General features: G+C 41.3%; 1 protein-coding gene across 9 annotated transcripts in view; it reads left to right on the forward strand.

The window, feature by feature from the left end:
- The window catches only part of cadps2 (Ca++-dependent secretion activator 2), a 676,394-nt gene that overhangs the window by 438,440 nt on the left and 220,284 nt on the right, over positions 1-17,670 (forward strand). For all 9 annotated transcript variants that reach the window (XM_059977930.1, XM_059977932.1, XM_059977934.1 and 6 more), the window contains 3 exons: positions 3,757-3,823; positions 5,068-5,176; positions 6,450-6,662. In XM_059977930.1, coding sequence (XP_059833913.1) covers positions 3,757-3,823; positions 5,068-5,176; positions 6,450-6,662 — 389 coding nt within the window. The remainder of the gene's footprint in view (positions 1-3,756; positions 3,824-5,067; positions 5,177-6,449; positions 6,663-17,670) is intronic.

A 17,670-nucleotide genomic window follows, 5' to 3' on the forward strand; every position in this document is an offset into this window, starting at 1 on the left:
CATTGTCCACTAAACTATCTACAATGGTGTCACTTGCAAATTTACAAATCATTCTCTTCCAAATCATTAATATGTGATGCTCAGTGGGGGGTGTGGTCAACAGCCCACACCTGCATTTCTAATAACCAGTACAGTTTATTGTTCTTATGTTCAAATGCTTTTGTCGGATTATGGTGGGAAGTTCCAGTTCATTTATTGCTACATTTTAGCTTGGGTTATACAGTTATTTGCTTGTGTATTTGTGGGTCACCCTAACAGTAGCCGGGGTGTGTGATGGTCACCTCTCCCGTCGGTGTGAGACTGGTTGGGTTCACTCTGCGGGGTCAAGGTGCCCGGTCTGTTTTGTGTTTATCACAATAAAGCGATTAGCAAGCTTCCTCATCTGTCATTATGGACCAAATGTTCACCACAATTTGTATGATGAAAGTTAACAGATCCAGCACCAATTCCAACAGTCAACAGACCTCTAATCTGAAAAGCAACCCTCCACTGCCACCCTCTGCCTCCAACCGTCGGGCAAATTTTGTATCCACTTTAATACTTAACCCTGGATTATGTGTATTCTAAACTTCCGAGCCAGCCTGTCATGTAGGAGCTTATCAATTATCTTCTTAAAGTGAACATAGGCAGAGTCCATTGCCCTTGCCCTCGTCAACCCTCTTTGTCATTGCTTCAAAAATTTTTATCAAATTTGTGAAACATGATTTCCCACAAACAACGTCATGCTGACTATCCCTGATTGGTTCTTCCTTCCCAGATGCAAATAATTCTAAACCCTCAGCAAGCTGTAGTTTGTTGGATCGTCCTTAAATAAAGGCACAATGTTAGCCATCCTGTAGTCTTCTACCATTTCACTTTACAGTAGACAGATCGTACACAGATGCTGCCTGATCTGCTGTGTTCTTTCAGCATTTTGTGCATGTTGCTCAAGATTTCCAGCATCTGCAGAACTCTTGTGTTGATGAATTAATATTTTAAATGAAGATTTTTAAAAAGCAGACATTGACTTGTTTCTGTAGTTACTCATGCAAATTCTAAGTGACAACAGGGGAAAACATGTAAGAGAAGACACCAGAAATATCTTTATGAGTTTTCATAACATGAAACGTCTTGAAAGAATTTTAATGTAATGCTCTCTCTCTCTACGCTTCCTTCTACAGCAAAACCACAGGAACCTAGAACACCCATTGTATGCAAGCAGTTTCATACCTAATGTTCATCCTGATTAAATGATAGCCTGAAAATAGTAAGAGGCTGTCATTTCTGATGAAATTGTTGTGAATCTTGAGGTGAATTTTCAGCTTAAAATTTCAGTAGAAATAAACAATTTCCATAGGTGATTCAGAAATCCAATCAAACCACTTCCAGTGTACTTTTGCAACTTAATGTACACACTTGTCAGTCAGTTCATTTGACAATATATTTTTAATTCGCACCCTGCATGTGGGCATTGCTGGCAATGTTAACGGATACTGCTCACCTGTAATTGTACTGCAGAAGGTGGTCATGATGCGAATTCTTGAATGTTTGCATCTCTGAGTGGAGATGGTACTTTGGAGTTTCTGGTAGGTCTGGAGTATCAGCAGTTTGAACCCTTTACATGCATCAAATCTGGACATTCTGTGACTTCTTTGAAGCCAGTGTTGCGCTTCTACAATCCAAGGCATCAAAGCTAAGTTGAAGAAGTGTCAACACATGGCTGCAAAATGATTTGTAAGTGGGACACATCACTTGCATGATGCAGCAGTAGTGGGAACAGTGGCGGTAGGTGGTAGATGGGGTGTTAATCAAGCGGGCATTTTCCCTTTACTAGGTGATGTTGAGCTTCTCGAGTGCTGTTGGAGCCATGCTAATCCAGAGCATACAGAAGGTAGTTCATCACACTCCTTCCTGGTGGGAAAGGCTTGATATGAATTCCTCATACAGGATACTCATCCTCCAGTGTGCTTTAGTAATTTTTATAAAGCTGGGACATTTGAGTTTTTGCCAAATAGCAGTCAACCCATATCCAGTTCCGTGACATTGATTGTAAAGGTAATCTCAGTGTTCCCAGGTCATGCAAGGTTGAATATTTTCCATCTTTTGTTGCCTAACATGGATTGCTTCATTATGAGATACAGTCCGGATGTCCTGCAGTTCTAATTAAACAATCCCACTCCTGACTGAGTGATTGAGAGAAAATATTAGGCAACTGAAAATGGTTTGTTATAGGACACTACCTAATACCCTCCTTTTTCATTGCCCTAGTACTGAAGTGATCCTCCCCCAAACACAAATACTTCTGTTGCATCAGTTCTCAGTATTCCTTGTGCTTTCCGTTGAATCAATTTTAAAAGTTTGCCTAGATGTGAAACTTGTCCAAGAAGGCATGAAACTCGGGCACCATGCCAAGGATCCAATTTCTTTGTCCATGTTTATACTGAGATCATAATGAGGCTTGTAACAAAGTAGTCTTTGCAAACTCCAAACTGAGCACCAATTAGCAGTGATTCACATTCTACATGGGGAGAATTGCAATAACTTCTGTTACTGTGAAAATCTCAAGAAAAGGCTGAGATGAGACACCCACTACCCTTGACTTGGCGCAAGGGCAGAGCTCAATCATACTGATCTGGAGAACTTGATACATTTTGTATCTGCCTCGCCATCTTTAAATGAGCCACGGGTGGCTTGTGCAGTGTAGTAACCCCATTCAACCTGGATTGGAAAAAAATTGTTTCCATATTTTATTGAATATTAATGCTTTATTCTTTAATTTCCCTAACAAACAAGTTTAAAGCAGTATCACTGCTCATCATACATACTAAAAACAATTAAAGGGGCCTTTATCAGCAGGCTGTCAAAGTTTAGTGAAGAGGTTCAAGCCAGGTCATCAAGATTCACCTGAAACGTCATATCAGGCTACTTTGCAGGATAGCTGTGGCAGCTTGATGTGACCCGCGGGACCACTAAAAGGGCCATGTGGTTATGGGACTAGTGTGGAGTCTGAGCACAAGCACTGTCCAGCCCGTTGTAAGAACCAGTCAATTGCCAATTACAGCTTACAGTGTCTTACCCATTGCGGGTTGACTTGAGCCAAGACAATGGAAGCTACCAGAATTAGAGATGGAGCAATAATTACTGCTCTGTATTTTTCAAGCATTTCAGTAATAGGTTTGAAATATAACATGTACTGCAATGGTAGTGGAAGTGTGAAGGGCTGACTAAAATTATTTTGTCTTTGTTTTTCTATTTTTGTAAGATTTTGCAATGTATGTAATGATAGTGTGATATTTCCATCCCAGTTTTTTTTGGCTCATAATTTGCTCCTCTGCCATCCTTTCCTTAAGATGTTAGTTCCCATTATTTTGTGGAACACTATCGCTATTTACAAATTAACACTTCATCTTTGAAAAAATCATGTTTTGCACTAAGTAGCCATCAAAGTAAAAAAAAGAATGACAATCTCATTGAAAATTGTATGACCTTCCTGCTATTGTTTTGACAGAGTAAGAACACTATGCAAATTAGCTTTGCCTCCTAATGACCAGGGCACTCAGTCAATACCTGATTTAGATTAATCGGGTTTTTCCAGATTGATTGCTAGGCCGGGTACCATTGTAGCTCATGTCATTGAGTAATCCCTTGAATCTTCTGAAAACTCCATCTGACCATCTCCTTGACATAAACAAGTACCTGGAGAAAAAATGTTTATTATTTAGCTCATCGAAAAGGGTTGTTGTCTATATGGAGTAAATCATGTTTCTCAATTTGCAGATACCTTTATGCATTTGGGCAGAAGGTTTGGAAGAGGTGGAAGAAGAGATATTTTGTCCTCGTTCAGGTTAGCTTTCTTATTCAGTTCTTGGGATGTGGGCATTGGTGGCAAAGCTGATATTTACTGCTGATCGCTAACAACCCTGGAAGAGATTATGGTAAGCTGCTGTTCAGCTAAATGCTTCTTTTCTCCCAAAGTTGTCTTATGATTTTGCAGTTATCTTGGAATTTTTGGAAAAGATGAACACATTAAGTGTTTTTTTTTTCTATTCTTTTCGATTCATGAGCAACAAAGTAATTTCAACACAGCCATGAGCATGTCAGATTCTTCCCGTCCTGTTGACTGTTCCAGTGCTTTTTGTTTCAATTCACTGATGACCTCACACCAAGGGGAAGAATGAGTTGAAGGAGAAACACTCTGTACTGCATCTTTTAAGAATGTAAACATGTAGAGTCAGGAGTATTAGTCAGACTTCATGTTTCATCCATCATTGGATCATGAGAGATCTTTTACTTCATTGATTCAATATAATACACACAAAATGCTGGAGGAACTCAGCGGACTAGGCAGCATTTATGGAAAAGAATAAATTGTCGGCGTTTTGGGTTCAGACCCTTCATCAGGCCAGTCCTGATGAAGGGTCTTGCCCAAAATGCTGATTGTTTACTCTTTGCCATGGATGCTGCCTGGCCTGCTGAGTTCCTCCAGCATTTTGTGTGTATTACTCTGATTTCCAGCACCTGCAGGGTTTCTCTTGTTTGCCTATCGATTCTATTATGGTTATTATTCAATTATGAATTTATTGAGTATGCCAGCAAGAAAATGAATCCCAGGGTTTATATGATGACATTTATGTACTTTGATAACAAACTTACTTTGACCTTTGGAATCTATCTTGCCATTCTGCTTCATGCTAGAAATGAGGATCAGCATGAATTAAAGCAGGTACCCGTGAATAATAATTCACTGTCTCAAAATGAAGTAAGAGGAATGCAATATGCCATCAGGAGGGAGAGGGAATTGTTTGTGTAAAGGATGATCTGGATGCAGAAATTCCTAAAACTTTTGTGTGAATGAAAGAACATGTAATACCTACTGTGTTGGAGGTTTTTCCCATAGCATCAATGAATCCCTCTGCACATAAACTCTGTCAATCAAAGCATTTAACCAAAGGAGATAAACATGCACATTGTAATTATTCAGTATAATACTGCAAATGAGAAAATGTTCTTGTATTATTTTTGTGCTGTTTTCTGTTCTTAAGGGAACTGGTGTCCTTGAGGCTAAATTTGTTTTGCTTATTGTTTCAGGTTAGCCAATACACATTTGCCATGTGCAGCTACAGAGAGAAGAAGTCTGAGCCCCAGGAGTTAATGCAGCTGGAAGGATACACAGTGGACTACACAGAACCACAGCCAGGTATCGCTGTCAGAGGGGAAAAACAATTGACTAATTTGTGCTTGTGAATAAGAATGTTTCATTGCAATAGAAGGGGGTGGAATCCACTGGAGATTCTGCTTTCTGAAGTGTTTTTCTTGGTGTAAGAGGCATGTGGATCACAGTTGGTCTGTGCATTTTCTGTGGCAAAGTGCAAATTTGCTACCTTCAGCAGCTTCACACGTTTTGTTTGCTGCTGCTGTTTTTGGATCTGTTCAATCGTGTTCTGTACAACAAAGAAATATAAGTGGTACATTTTGTGATGTTTCTCATCAAAGCTGCATATTGTTTTCAATTGCTAAAGTAGCTGGGGAGTGTGAGGGGGAGGTGGGCAGTTGCTGAGTTACCATCAGTTGGACAGCACTGTCAAAAAGTATAAAAATGTCATAGTAATAATAAATGTTTCTAAAGTGAGATTAAATCCTTCTGTTAATAAAACGTTCTCTGGACTACTGAGTGTTAAATCAGTTTTTTATCTGATTACATTGCCATGTTTTAGCAGGTCCCTGGTGTTAAATGTAGGGTGAATAAGGGAATAAAATCAGTCACTTTACCTACTAAGCAAGAAAAAAAAATCGTAGTTCATTTAAACAATTATAATGAGCTTAAGTAAACTTAAAACTGCTCACAATCAAATTCTTAACAAATTGACAAAACAGGTAAAAACTACTCAAGAAATTTCAGCCAACATATTGTGATGGAGAACAACTTGTACTTATAGCCCCAGTATTATGATACAGAATACAGGGCAGCCTATTTGTGCACCACAGGCTTCTACAAATAGCAAAGTGGTTGTGAACAGTGATGTTGGCTGAAGAGAAAAGATCTGATCCTTTTCAGAGTAGATGTGTTGGATCTGTAAGAGTGAAGATTGGACATCACCTCAGAAAGACAGCACCTCTGGGAGTGCAATTCTTCCCCAGCACAGTGCAGAAACATCCCCCTGGATTTTCATGTAAAAATTTCCATATTGGGAGTTAATTGCATAATCGTCTAACTGAACAGAGAGAGTGTGCTTCATTCTGTGAATGAAAGATTAAGCAGTGGAAAGCTTATTCGCAGTGAATGTGCTGAAGGTGTGCAATGCCCTGGACAAATTATCCTTAAATTACTATGTTGCCTTGAATTAAAAAGGATGCAGGAAATGGAAATTAAACAAATCCCAAGTCCAGAAGAATTTGAAGAGTTAACGTTTTAGACGAGCGCTGTATGTACAAAATTAATGCATTGCCTCATTATTGCATTTTACTTACAGGCCTTAATGGTGGTCGGGCATTCTTTAATGCAGTGAAAGAAGGTGACACTGTTGTGTTTGCGAGCGATGATGAACAGGACCGAGTGTTATGGGTTCAAGCTATGTATAGAGCTACAGGCCAGTCCTACAAACCCGTCCCTCCATCGCAGATCCAGAAACTGAATGCAAAGGGAGGAAGTGCACAGTTACCAGATGTGCCTATCTCTCAGTTCTGTGAGTATGCCAGAAGCCATTTAATTTCAATTCTAATTTTGAATCAGCTTCGTTCACACAGTTTTCCAATCAAACAATACTTAGCATCTGAAGGCAACAGATAGTGAGACTCCTATTATCCTTTTCAACTACTGCAACGTGCTGACAATGTTAAAAGTATCTATTTTTTATTCATTGTATATATAATTTTTGCTAATCAAAGGAATTTAGCAAGTTTAGCAGCAACTGTGCATATTAGAATGGGGAGGTAGTGAAAGAGGTCTGAACAGATCTTGAATGACTATTTAAAAGCTCAGAAACCCTTTTGGAGAAACATACTTTACCCTCAGTTTTCTCTTTTAGCCACAATTGTTATTGAAACAATGTTTTTGTACTGTTTGATGGTTCACTGCACATTTCAAGCACATTCTGAATCGACGTGCTTGTGGTGCTGCTGCAGGTAAGTTTCCTGCACCTCACCATATGTCGGTAGACTTCACTTGATTATCAAATGTAGACGGCAAGGTTTCCTGAGGTGATGCTCAGAGGAGAATAGTAATTCAGTAAATAAAATTTGAAAAATCTCAAAAAACACAGGATAAAATGTTAATATCCCTCATGCCAATAGGTCATGAGCATTTGCATGAGACCGCCTTGATGTTGGGAATGGCGCAGGGTTGACACACAGGGTTTTTCAAGTGGGCACCCTCCTACTTCAATCTTTCATCGATTAGCCCACTACCTCTCCGGAGGGCTTGACGCTGACTTCTTACGTCCCAGAGCCCCCCCACCCCCACCCCACTGTGTCCTCCCACTCTCTTGATGCTATCTTGGAGCCCAAGAGAGATCTGTTCACTTGATCCAAAGCCATTGACTGCTTCTTTCCACCGATGCTGATGTGGCTGTGATGGTTTGCCTTAGAGTCTGACTGTGGATCCCTAGCCCCTTCAACAATTTGATGGCAATGTGGCTATAAGTCCCCTACATCCCCCTTCCACAGGGCAAACTTTGGTATTCTACCCCATCACTGAGCCTCAGCTGCTAGAACTGCGTAGCATCTTCTGTTGTGCTCCTGTGTTTCTTGAGCTCATGTCCTCCCATGGGACTGTGAGTTCCACGATGTGGATGATCTGTAAGGATTTGGACCAGACGCCCAAGTCTGTCCTAAGGTTGGTGGTAGCAATTTCTAGAGGAAAGGTGAGTTGTTTTTTGACATCCACCAGCATTTTCCCGTCACGGGCTATGTTAATCTGTCGTGATTCTGGCTTAGGAGGGGAAGATGAGTTGGTCTGTTTCCTCCCTCCAGGATAAATGCCGTTGGTGTCAGAGCTGCTGGTGACAAACACTGCTGGCTTTCATGGAGGAAAGGAGTTGGTTGCTGTCCTCTGGTCTCAATTGCATAATACTGCAATTCTGTCCCGAGTAGGCAATTGAAATTTGACTTCACTTGCTTGAGGCACAATTAAAAATTAGTTCTGGATTTTTCCATGTTACCCCAGAGTGTCAGGCGGTACCCAGAGTAGTTCACCCACCAACACCTCAGTGAATGACCGGGTGATGCACCGGTTAGCTCTGCTATGCTGTGTCAAGTTCGGTCTTGGCCGTTGATGCTCTCTGTGTGGAGTTTGAAACATCTCATGAATGTATTGGTGCTCTGCTTTCCTCCCGCCTACAAAGTATGATTTAGTGAGTTAATGGGCTGCTGTAAATTCTTCCAAATATAGATTATGAATCAAAAAGCAGTCTCATAGGCTTGTGAGAATCATGATCTTGTTTCAGTTTGACAAACAGGGTAAGGAACACGTGTTACATGTCTACAGGGGAATGGGGCTGATGGGATTTCTCTGTTGAGAACTAATGTACGCTTTTGGGCAGAGTGGTCTCCTTCTGTAAGAAGTCCTTTGATCTTCACCTCGACACCAGAATCCTACCAGCATCAAATACTACCAAGCCCAGCTCCCCAAACTTCAGTCATCCTGACATTTCAGTCCATCAATACTCTGATTCCCTGGTCCTAATCTGCCCAATTCCCTCTGTGTAGCCATCTGAGTGGCCTGTTCCTCAAGTCAGTAACACCCAAGAGAATTACTAATAGTGCCAATAATATCCACCACACCACAGCACTCCAAATGCTTCCTTGGTCCGAAGGTTTAGTCTTTCTCAAAGAACACCCTGCACACAATTCTTACAGCACGTCCCTTCTATGTATAACCTCTCCCTCTGTATTCAAATACCTAGCTAAACCACCTTTATAATTTCACTGTGTTGTGATATAATATTCAAAACTGTAAGATTTCCTCTTCTATTTATTTTTAATAAAGTTGTAAATGTGATTATTAACGTATCGTTGGATCCATTTGTCACATAATGGGTAGAGGATTGTACAAAAAATGCCAAGAATGTGTGATTTACATGCATATTGACTTTTACCTCTGAAAACACTCTCCAATCCATATATTTCAGTCAAATAAATGGATTAAACACTAAATTAAAAGACATGTTGCCATTTGCCCCACACATACTGTATGTTAGTCATTGATGAAGTAACAAGGCTGTATGCTGGAATTTTACATGAAAACCTACCGAAAGTTCAAGTGTGCTCATGGTTTTGGTTGTATTCTGTAATCTGTATGTTCCTTATCGTTCTGTGACGATTCAGGACAAATGTAAGAACTAGGAGAGAGAGTAGGCCACCTGACCCATCAAGTTTGCTCCAGCATTCAATGAGATCATGGCTGATCTGGCTGTGGACTCAACTCCTCACATCTGCCGTTAGTTAATCCTTAAGATGTTTGTATATTCTCTTCGTAACCACAAGGGTTACCACCGGGTGCTCCAGTTTCCTCACACCTACCGATTGGTAGGTTAATTGGTCATTAGGTGATTAGGCTAGCATTAAGTGGAGAATTGCTGGGCTGCACTGCTCAAAGGGCCAGAGAGCCTTATTCCGCAGTGTATCTCAATAAATAAATAATTGAGTTAATTGAGCTACTTGGTCTTCTTGTCAGCTTGAACCAGTGGCCATTCTCCACTGAACTCTCTCATTAACAAGGAATTTTCATTCACAGAACTGCCACTCACCAGATGCTTTTGTTTATTGCACCATTCTCCATAAACTCCAGAGACCGTTGTGCATGAAAATTACAGGAAGTCAGCACTTTCTGAGGTACTCGAAGTATCCTGTGTGGCAGCAGCAATAACTCTATGGTTGAAGTCACTCAGATCACATTTCTTTCCCATTCTGAGTTTGTTCTGAACAACTGAAGCTCTTGACCATGTCTGAATAATTGTTCTGAGTCAGAAAGCCATAGAGCAACACAGCATAGAAATGGGCCCTTTGGCACAACTCTTAATCTGCCTAATCCCATCGACCTTTACCCAGACCATAGCCCTCTATACCCATTCCATCCATGTACCAATTCAAGTTTTTCTTAAATGTTGAAATTGAACCTGCATCCAGCACTTGCATCAGCATCTTGTTCCATACCCTCACTACCCTCTGAGTAAAGCAATTCCCCCTCATGTTCCCCTTAAATATTTCACCTTTCAAGCTTAACCCATGACCTCTAGTTCTCGTCTCACCAAACCTCAGTGGGAAAAGCCTGCTTGTGTTTATCCCATCTGTATGACACATCATTTTGTACAGGTCTATCAAATCTCCCCTCATTCTTCTTCATTCTAGGGAATAAAGTTCTAACCTATTCAGCATTTCCCTATAACTCAGGTACTCAAGTCCTAGTAACATCCTTTTCTCTGTACTCGTTCAATCTTATTGATACCTTTCCTGTAGGTAGGTGACCAGAAATGCACACAGTAGTCCAAATTAGGCCTCACCTACATCTCGTACAACTTCAATAGAACATCCCAATTCTTTACTCAATGTTTTGATTTATGAAGGCCAAAAGCTCTCTTTAAGACTCTCTCTCTACCTGTGACACAACTTTCAATGAATCATGGACCTGTATTCCCAGATACCTCTGTTCTACAGCATTCCTCAGTGCTCTACCACTCGTGTGACAGTCCCATCCAAGTTTGTCCTCCCAAAGTGCAGCACTTCACATATTTCTACATTAAATTTCATCTGCCATTTCTCAGCCCATTCATGCCAGCTGGTCCAGAATCTACTGCAAGCTTTGATGGTCTTTCTCTCTCTCCACTACACTCTCAATCTTGGTTTCATCTGCAAATTTGCTCATCCAGGTTACCACATTATCAGAATCAGAATCAGGTTTATTATCACCGGCATGTGACGTGAAATTTGTTAACTTAACAGCAGCAGTTCAATGCAATACATAATCTTGCAGAGAGAGAAAAAAATAATAATAAATAAAATAAAACATAATAATAAACAAGTAAACCAATTATGTATATTGAATAGTTGTTAAAAAATGTGCAAAAACAGAAATACTGTATATTTTTAAAAAGTGAGGTAGTGTTCAAAGCTTCAACATCCATTTAGGAATCGGATGGCAGAGGGGAAAAAGCTGTTCCTGAATCACTGAGTGTGTGCCTTCAGGCTTCTGTATCTCCTACCTAATGGTAACAGTGAGAAAAGGACATGCCCTGGGTGCTGGAGGTCCTTAATAATGGATGCTGCCTTTCTGAGACATCACTCCCTAAAGATGGGCTGGGTACTTCATAGGCTAGTGCCCAAGGTGGGGCTGGCTAGATTTACAACCTTCCGCAGCTTCTTTTGGTCCTGTGCAGTAGCCCCTCCATACCAGTGCTGCAGCCTGCCAGAATGCTCTCCATGGTACAACTACAGAAGTTTTTGAGTGACATCCAAATTGTTGACATCCAAATTTCTTCAAACTCCTTATAAAGTATAGTCGCTGCCTTGCCTTCTTTATGACTACATCAATATGTTGGGACCAGGTTAGATCATCATAGATTTTGACACCAAGGAACTTGTAGCTGCTCACTCTTTCCACTTCTGATCCCTTTATGAGGATTGGTTTGTGTTCCTTCATCTTACCCTTCCTGAAGCCCACAATCAGCTCTTTTGTCTTACTGACGTTGAGTGCCAGGTTGTTGCTGTTGCACCATTCCACTAGTTGGCATATCTCACTCCTGTACGCCCTCTCATCACTACCTGAGATTCTATCAGCAATGGCTGTATCATCAGCAAATTTGTAGATGGTATTTGAGCTATGCCTAGCCACACAGTCATATGTATATAGAGAGTAGAGCAGTGGGCTAAGCACACACCCCTGAGGTGCGCCAGTGTTGATTGTCAGTGAGGAGGATAGGTTATCACCAATCTGCACAGACTGTGGTCTTCTGGTTAGGAAGTCAAGGATCCAATTGCAGAGGGAGGTACAGAAGCCCAGGTTCTGCACCTTCTCAATCAGGATTGTAGAAATTATGGTATTCAGATTGTTGATATAGTTGACAAACAGCAGTGGACCCAGCACCAAATCCAACAAACACCACTAGTCACAGGCCTCCAGTTAGAGAGACAACCCTCTACTACTACTCACTGTCTTCTTCCACAAAGTCAATGTCTATTCCAGTTCACCTTGTGTGTCAAGCTTCTTGACCAACCTTCCAGATGGAACCTTCTCAAATGCTTTGCTAACATCCATGTAGACATCCACTACCTTTCCTTTACATTCTAAATAACTTTCTTGAAAAACTCGATAAGATTGGTTGGACATGACCTACCACACACAAAGCCTTGATGACTATCCTTAATCAATCCTTGTCTATCTAAATACTTATAGATCTGGTGCCACTGGACAGCAAACACTTCCTCCTCGTTAATGTGTATACAGACCATGACCTCACTGCTGTTTAGCCTCCGTTCTATAGACTGTGTCCTTCTTGCAAATAAATACAGATGCAAAAAAATGCATTTAAGATCTCCCCTGTCTCTGTCAGCTCCTTGCCAGATTCCCGCTATGATCTTCCAAAGGACCAATTTTATCTGTGGAAATCTTCGGAATTCTTTGTCAACTTGTCTGCTAGAGCAGCCTTGTACCTTCTTTTGGACCCTCCTGATTTCCTTTTCTTGCATTTCATGCACTCCTCACACTCCTCAAATACCCAATTGCTTCTTCTGTCTGTACCTGCTATGTTCCTCTTCCTTTTTCTTAACCAGGGCCTCTCAAAAAAACAAGCTTCCCTAAACCTGTCACCCTAGCCTTTTATTCTGACAGGAACACTCTTTACTCTACTCTCAAAATTTTACTTTTTAGGGCCACCCACTTACCAAGTACACCTTTCCCATAAAACAGCTGACCCCAATCCACACTTGCCAATCCTTTCTGATACCATCAAAACTGGCCTTTTCACAATTTAGAATCTCAGCCCAATGAGCAAACAAATTCTTGTTCATAATTATTTTGAAACTAATGACATTATAATCATCAGATACAAAGTGTTCCCCTACAAAAATTTCTGTCACCTGCCCTGCCTCATTCACTAATAGGATATCTAGTATCACATTTTCTTGCTGGGATCTCTGTGTACTGATTGCCGAAACTTTCCTGAACATATTTGACAGGCTTTTTTTCCATCCAGCCCTTTTTCCGGTATTGGAGTCCCAGCAAATATGTGGAAAGTTAAAATTGCATGCTATCATAACCTAATGTTTCTTGCAACAGTCTGCGATCTCCCTACAAACATGCTCCTCTAACTCCTATGGTCTATAATATAATCCCATTAAGGTGGTCATTCTTTTCCTATTCCTTAGTTCTACCCACAAAGCCTCACTAGATGAACTCTCCAGTGTGTCCTGATGGAGCGCTGCCGTGATATTTTCCCTAACTCCCTTACTAGCAATGCACCCAACCCTAATCCCCTTTAATCGCTCCTACTCTATCATGTATAAAACAAAAGAACCCTGGAATATTGAGCTGCCAGACTTGCCCCTCCTGCAACCAAGATTCACTAATGGCTACAATGCCATAATTCCATGTGCCGGTCCATGTCCTAAGCTCATTTGCCTTTCCTACAATACTCCTTGAATGGAAACATACATAACTCTGAACATTAGTCATACTATCCTCAAACTTCTGATTCCTGACTTTCTATGTAGGCTTAACAACATCTTTCCCATACACTCCAGTTCAGGTGCAAACCGTTCCTTCCCGTGTCCCAGCTTCTGTGGAAGAGAGCTCAATGATCCAAAAATCTAAAGCCCTCCCACCTGGATCATCTCCTCAGACAAGTGTTAAACTGTATGACCTTCCTTTCTCTGCCCTCACTAGCACGTGGCATGGGTAGCAATCCTGGTGTCACAACCCTGGAAATCCTGTCTGATATCTTTTGTAATGCTAAAATGTAAATTTAATTGCAAGAAAAAGACAGGAGCCCAGGAGAATTGGTCTTATTTTTGTTTTTACGTTAAACAATGCGTGCATATATTGCGTGGTAGCATTATGACATATACAACTCAAGTATTTTTAAATATAACCCATAATGAATTATTTAAACAAAGAATGCTTAATCAAAAATAATATTCAAATATTACTGAGCTATTAAATATACAATACTGTCCTTCTACTTAGCACCTAACTCCCTGAACTCACTTTGCAGGACCTCGTCACCCTTCCCATCCATGTCATTGGTGCTGACGTGGACCACGACCTCTAGCTGCTCACCCTCCCACTTAAGAATGCCATGGATTTGATCTGAGATGTCCCTGATTCTGGCACTCCAGAGGCAACATTCCATCCAGCAATCATGTTCTCATTCACAGAACCTCCTGTCTGTTCTCCAGGCCAATGAATTCCCTATCACAACAGCTCACCTCTTCTCCCCAATTCCCTTCTGAGCCACAAAGCCAGACTCTGTGCCAGAAACTTGAGAGCTGTGACTTGCCTCTTCTAAGTCATTACTCCCACCCCCAACAGTATCCAAAGTGGTATACCTGACGTTAAGGAGAATGGCCAAAGTGGTACTCTGCACTGGCTGTTTATATCCTTTGCCCCTCCTGACAGTTACCCAATTACCTGTGCCCTGTGTGGCTTGTTGATCTACCCCACAGCCTCCTGAATGATCTGGAGTTCATGCAACTCCTGCTCTAGTTCCTTAACATGGTCTGAAAGAAAGCTGCAGCTGGGTGTAGATGTTAGGGAGCAAGAGGAGAATTCCACTATCCTGTATGGCACCCTCGCTGCTCTACTTGTGCAATAAGAAAGAAAAAAGGAAGAAAAATTAAACAATAATATCTGCCTACTGCTTCCTTCTCTCCTCGCCAAAGCTTTTGTAAGCCAAAACCTGAACTCCCCAGTCTAACACTGGCCCAGTCACACAATGGCCGTTCACACAATGGCTTTTATGTTTTGACTTGCTGCAACGTAATTTGTTGATTTGATATTTCCATTAACGAGCAGGTGTACCTAAAGAAGCTGCCACTGAGTATGTAGATAAGCGAGTGAGCAAAGGTCTGGCAGATGGAGTTTGACTTCGGTAAATATGAGGTCATCTGCATGGGAAGGAAATAGAAGAAGATGAGGTTATTATTTAAATGGTGAAAGATGACAGCATGTGGTTAAGCGGGGGGGGCTTGGGGAATGCTTGTGCATGAAGTGCAAAAGGTTAGTTTGCAGGTGCAACAAGCTATCAAAAAGGCAAATGCAATGAATTTCCAGAAGGATTGAAATTAAAAGCCGATAGGATATGCTGAAAATGTACAGGGTATTGGTGAGGCTGTATCAGGGCTACTGTGTGACATCTGGTCTCCTTAATTGTCTTTGGAAGTGGTGCGGAGTAAGTTCATCAGATTGATTTTAAAGATGAGGGAGTTAGCCTACAAGGAGAGATGGTGTTTTGGGACTACAGTCGACATCTCGGGCCGTGACTCTTCATCAGGGTCGACTCTATTCTTTTCCATAGATGCTGCCTGGCCCTGCTGAGTTCCTCCAGCATTTTGTGTGTCCTGCAGTATATAGGGTGGACTCCAGAAAAATCAGTCTATAAAATTATGGAAGCAATAGATAAGATAAAGGAAGGAATATTGTTTTCACTGGCAGATGGGATTAGAACTAAGGGACATAGTATCAAGAATCAAGGGAGCAGATATAGGCGGGAGATGAAGAACTGCTTTTCCCAAAGTGTAATGAATCTTTGGAAACCTCCACCAAGGGAAGTAGTGATCGTTACCTCAGTAAATATACTCTCAGTGGCCACTTTATTAGGTACACTTGCTCAGTAATGCAAATATCTATTCAGTCATGCATGTGGCAGCAGCTCAACGCATAAAAGCATGCAAACGTAGTCGAGAAGTTCATTTGTTGCTTGCACCAACATCAGAATGGGGAAGAAATGTGATCTAAGTGACTTTGACCAAGGAATGATTGTTGGTTTGAGAATCTCAGAAACTGCTGATCTCCTGGGATCTTCACTCAGCACAGTCTCTAGGGTTTACAGAGAATGTGGGGAAAGGCAAAAACACATCCCCTGATCAGAAATGCCTTTTTAGTGAGCAAGGCCAAACGAGAATGCTCAGACTGGTTCAAGCTGACAGGAAGGCGGCAGTAACTCAAATAATGACTCAGTAAAATAATGATGTGCAGAACACACAACACGTCAAGCTTTAAGTGCTTGGGCTAGAGCAGCAGAAAACCACGAGTATACACTCAGTTGCCACTTTATTAGCTATAGAAAAAATGTTAAAAAGATTGGCCCGGAGTATATCCCTCTGCAGGAACTTCAAATCCTCTGCATAATTTGCTTTTCCACTCAACTTAGCATCATCAGTAAATTTAAGAACGTGATACACTGCCCCCCCCCCCTTCCAAATCGTTAAGATATATTGTGAACATTTGCAGGCCCAGCACCAAGCATTGCAGAACTTCATTCACCATTGAAGCAGAATGTGAAAAGCGTCTACGTAGTACATAGCCATGGGCTGACATGTAACCTTTTGAACCAAGCAAACTTGGTCCATTTATGTAGTGCAATGGTATTGCTATACAGTCTTAACTTGTTTCCTAAAGACGCCTCATCATCTTTTTCATTCATGTTCTAAAAAGGAAAAGGTTCAAGCTTTTTTACCTGCTGCGATCTGTTGTCACTCCGCTGCACACTGTCAGATGACACAATCCCAGGTCACTCAAACCATAGTTACAACAAATGTATAAAAAAAGATTGGAGCAACTAGTCTTGGTCACAGGACCAGTGTTAAGTGTTTTTCACAATCCTGCCAAAGGCGTGGTTCCATTTTCTTCCCATTTTAAGCTCTTCTGCTTTGTAATGGAAAATCCATATATCACAGTCAATAGTGCATTTATTTATTAATACATATGCTATTTACAACCTTGAGATTCATTTTGTTACAGGTAGCTACAAAAGAAAGAATCCAAATAAAATAGAAGACTGTCAAACACCCCATGTGTAGAAAGAAAACAAAATCATGCAAGTAATAAAAGTAAGAAAATAGTATTCAGAAATGAAGTTCACAAAACAGTCCACAGCCACGAAGCTGGTCATCAGTTCAGCTGATCCAGCAGTCCATCAGTTGCACGCCTCATCCTCGGGTCAGTGCAGAAATGGGTATATCTCACAAAGCAGTGAGCGGAACATCAGCCCATCCCTCTTCTCTGGCCCCCACATCCTGATCTTTTCAATATGGCCCAGTGCCTAAATCGGCCAATCTTTGGGTCATTCCTCACTCTCCGGCCTGTTCCCCGCTGCTTTGTTTTTGGGTTTGAACTCCGCCACTTCAATTCAACCTTTCCAATCTGGCCCAGTGCTTAAGTCGGCTAATCAGTTGGTTGTTCCTCCCTTTCAGGGCTGGCTCACCTGGCCTTGTTCCTGCTTCTTCAAATCGCCTCCAAGTCCACTCCAGCAATGCCAAACATTGGCTTATTCCCCACTCTCATGCCCTACGTGCTTGATTCGGCCTAAATAAACCATGCCACAACCATCCTGCACCTTTCAGACGTCACACCGCAAAAATATGAGGTTGTACAAGTGGTTCAAAATCTCAGCTCAGAAAGGAATATTACAGGCTATTGTTTGCAGTCGTCTTTCCGAGAAAATGTGTGATTGATAAAGTAGTCTGTAGTTTTGTTCGCTGCCG

The sequence above is a fragment of the Hypanus sabinus genome, chromosome 8 (genome assembly GCF_030144855.1).
Source record: "Hypanus sabinus isolate sHypSab1 chromosome 8, sHypSab1.hap1, whole genome shotgun sequence".
In the NCBI taxonomy this organism is placed as follows: Eukaryota; Metazoa; Chordata; class Chondrichthyes; order Myliobatiformes; family Dasyatidae; genus Hypanus; species Hypanus sabinus.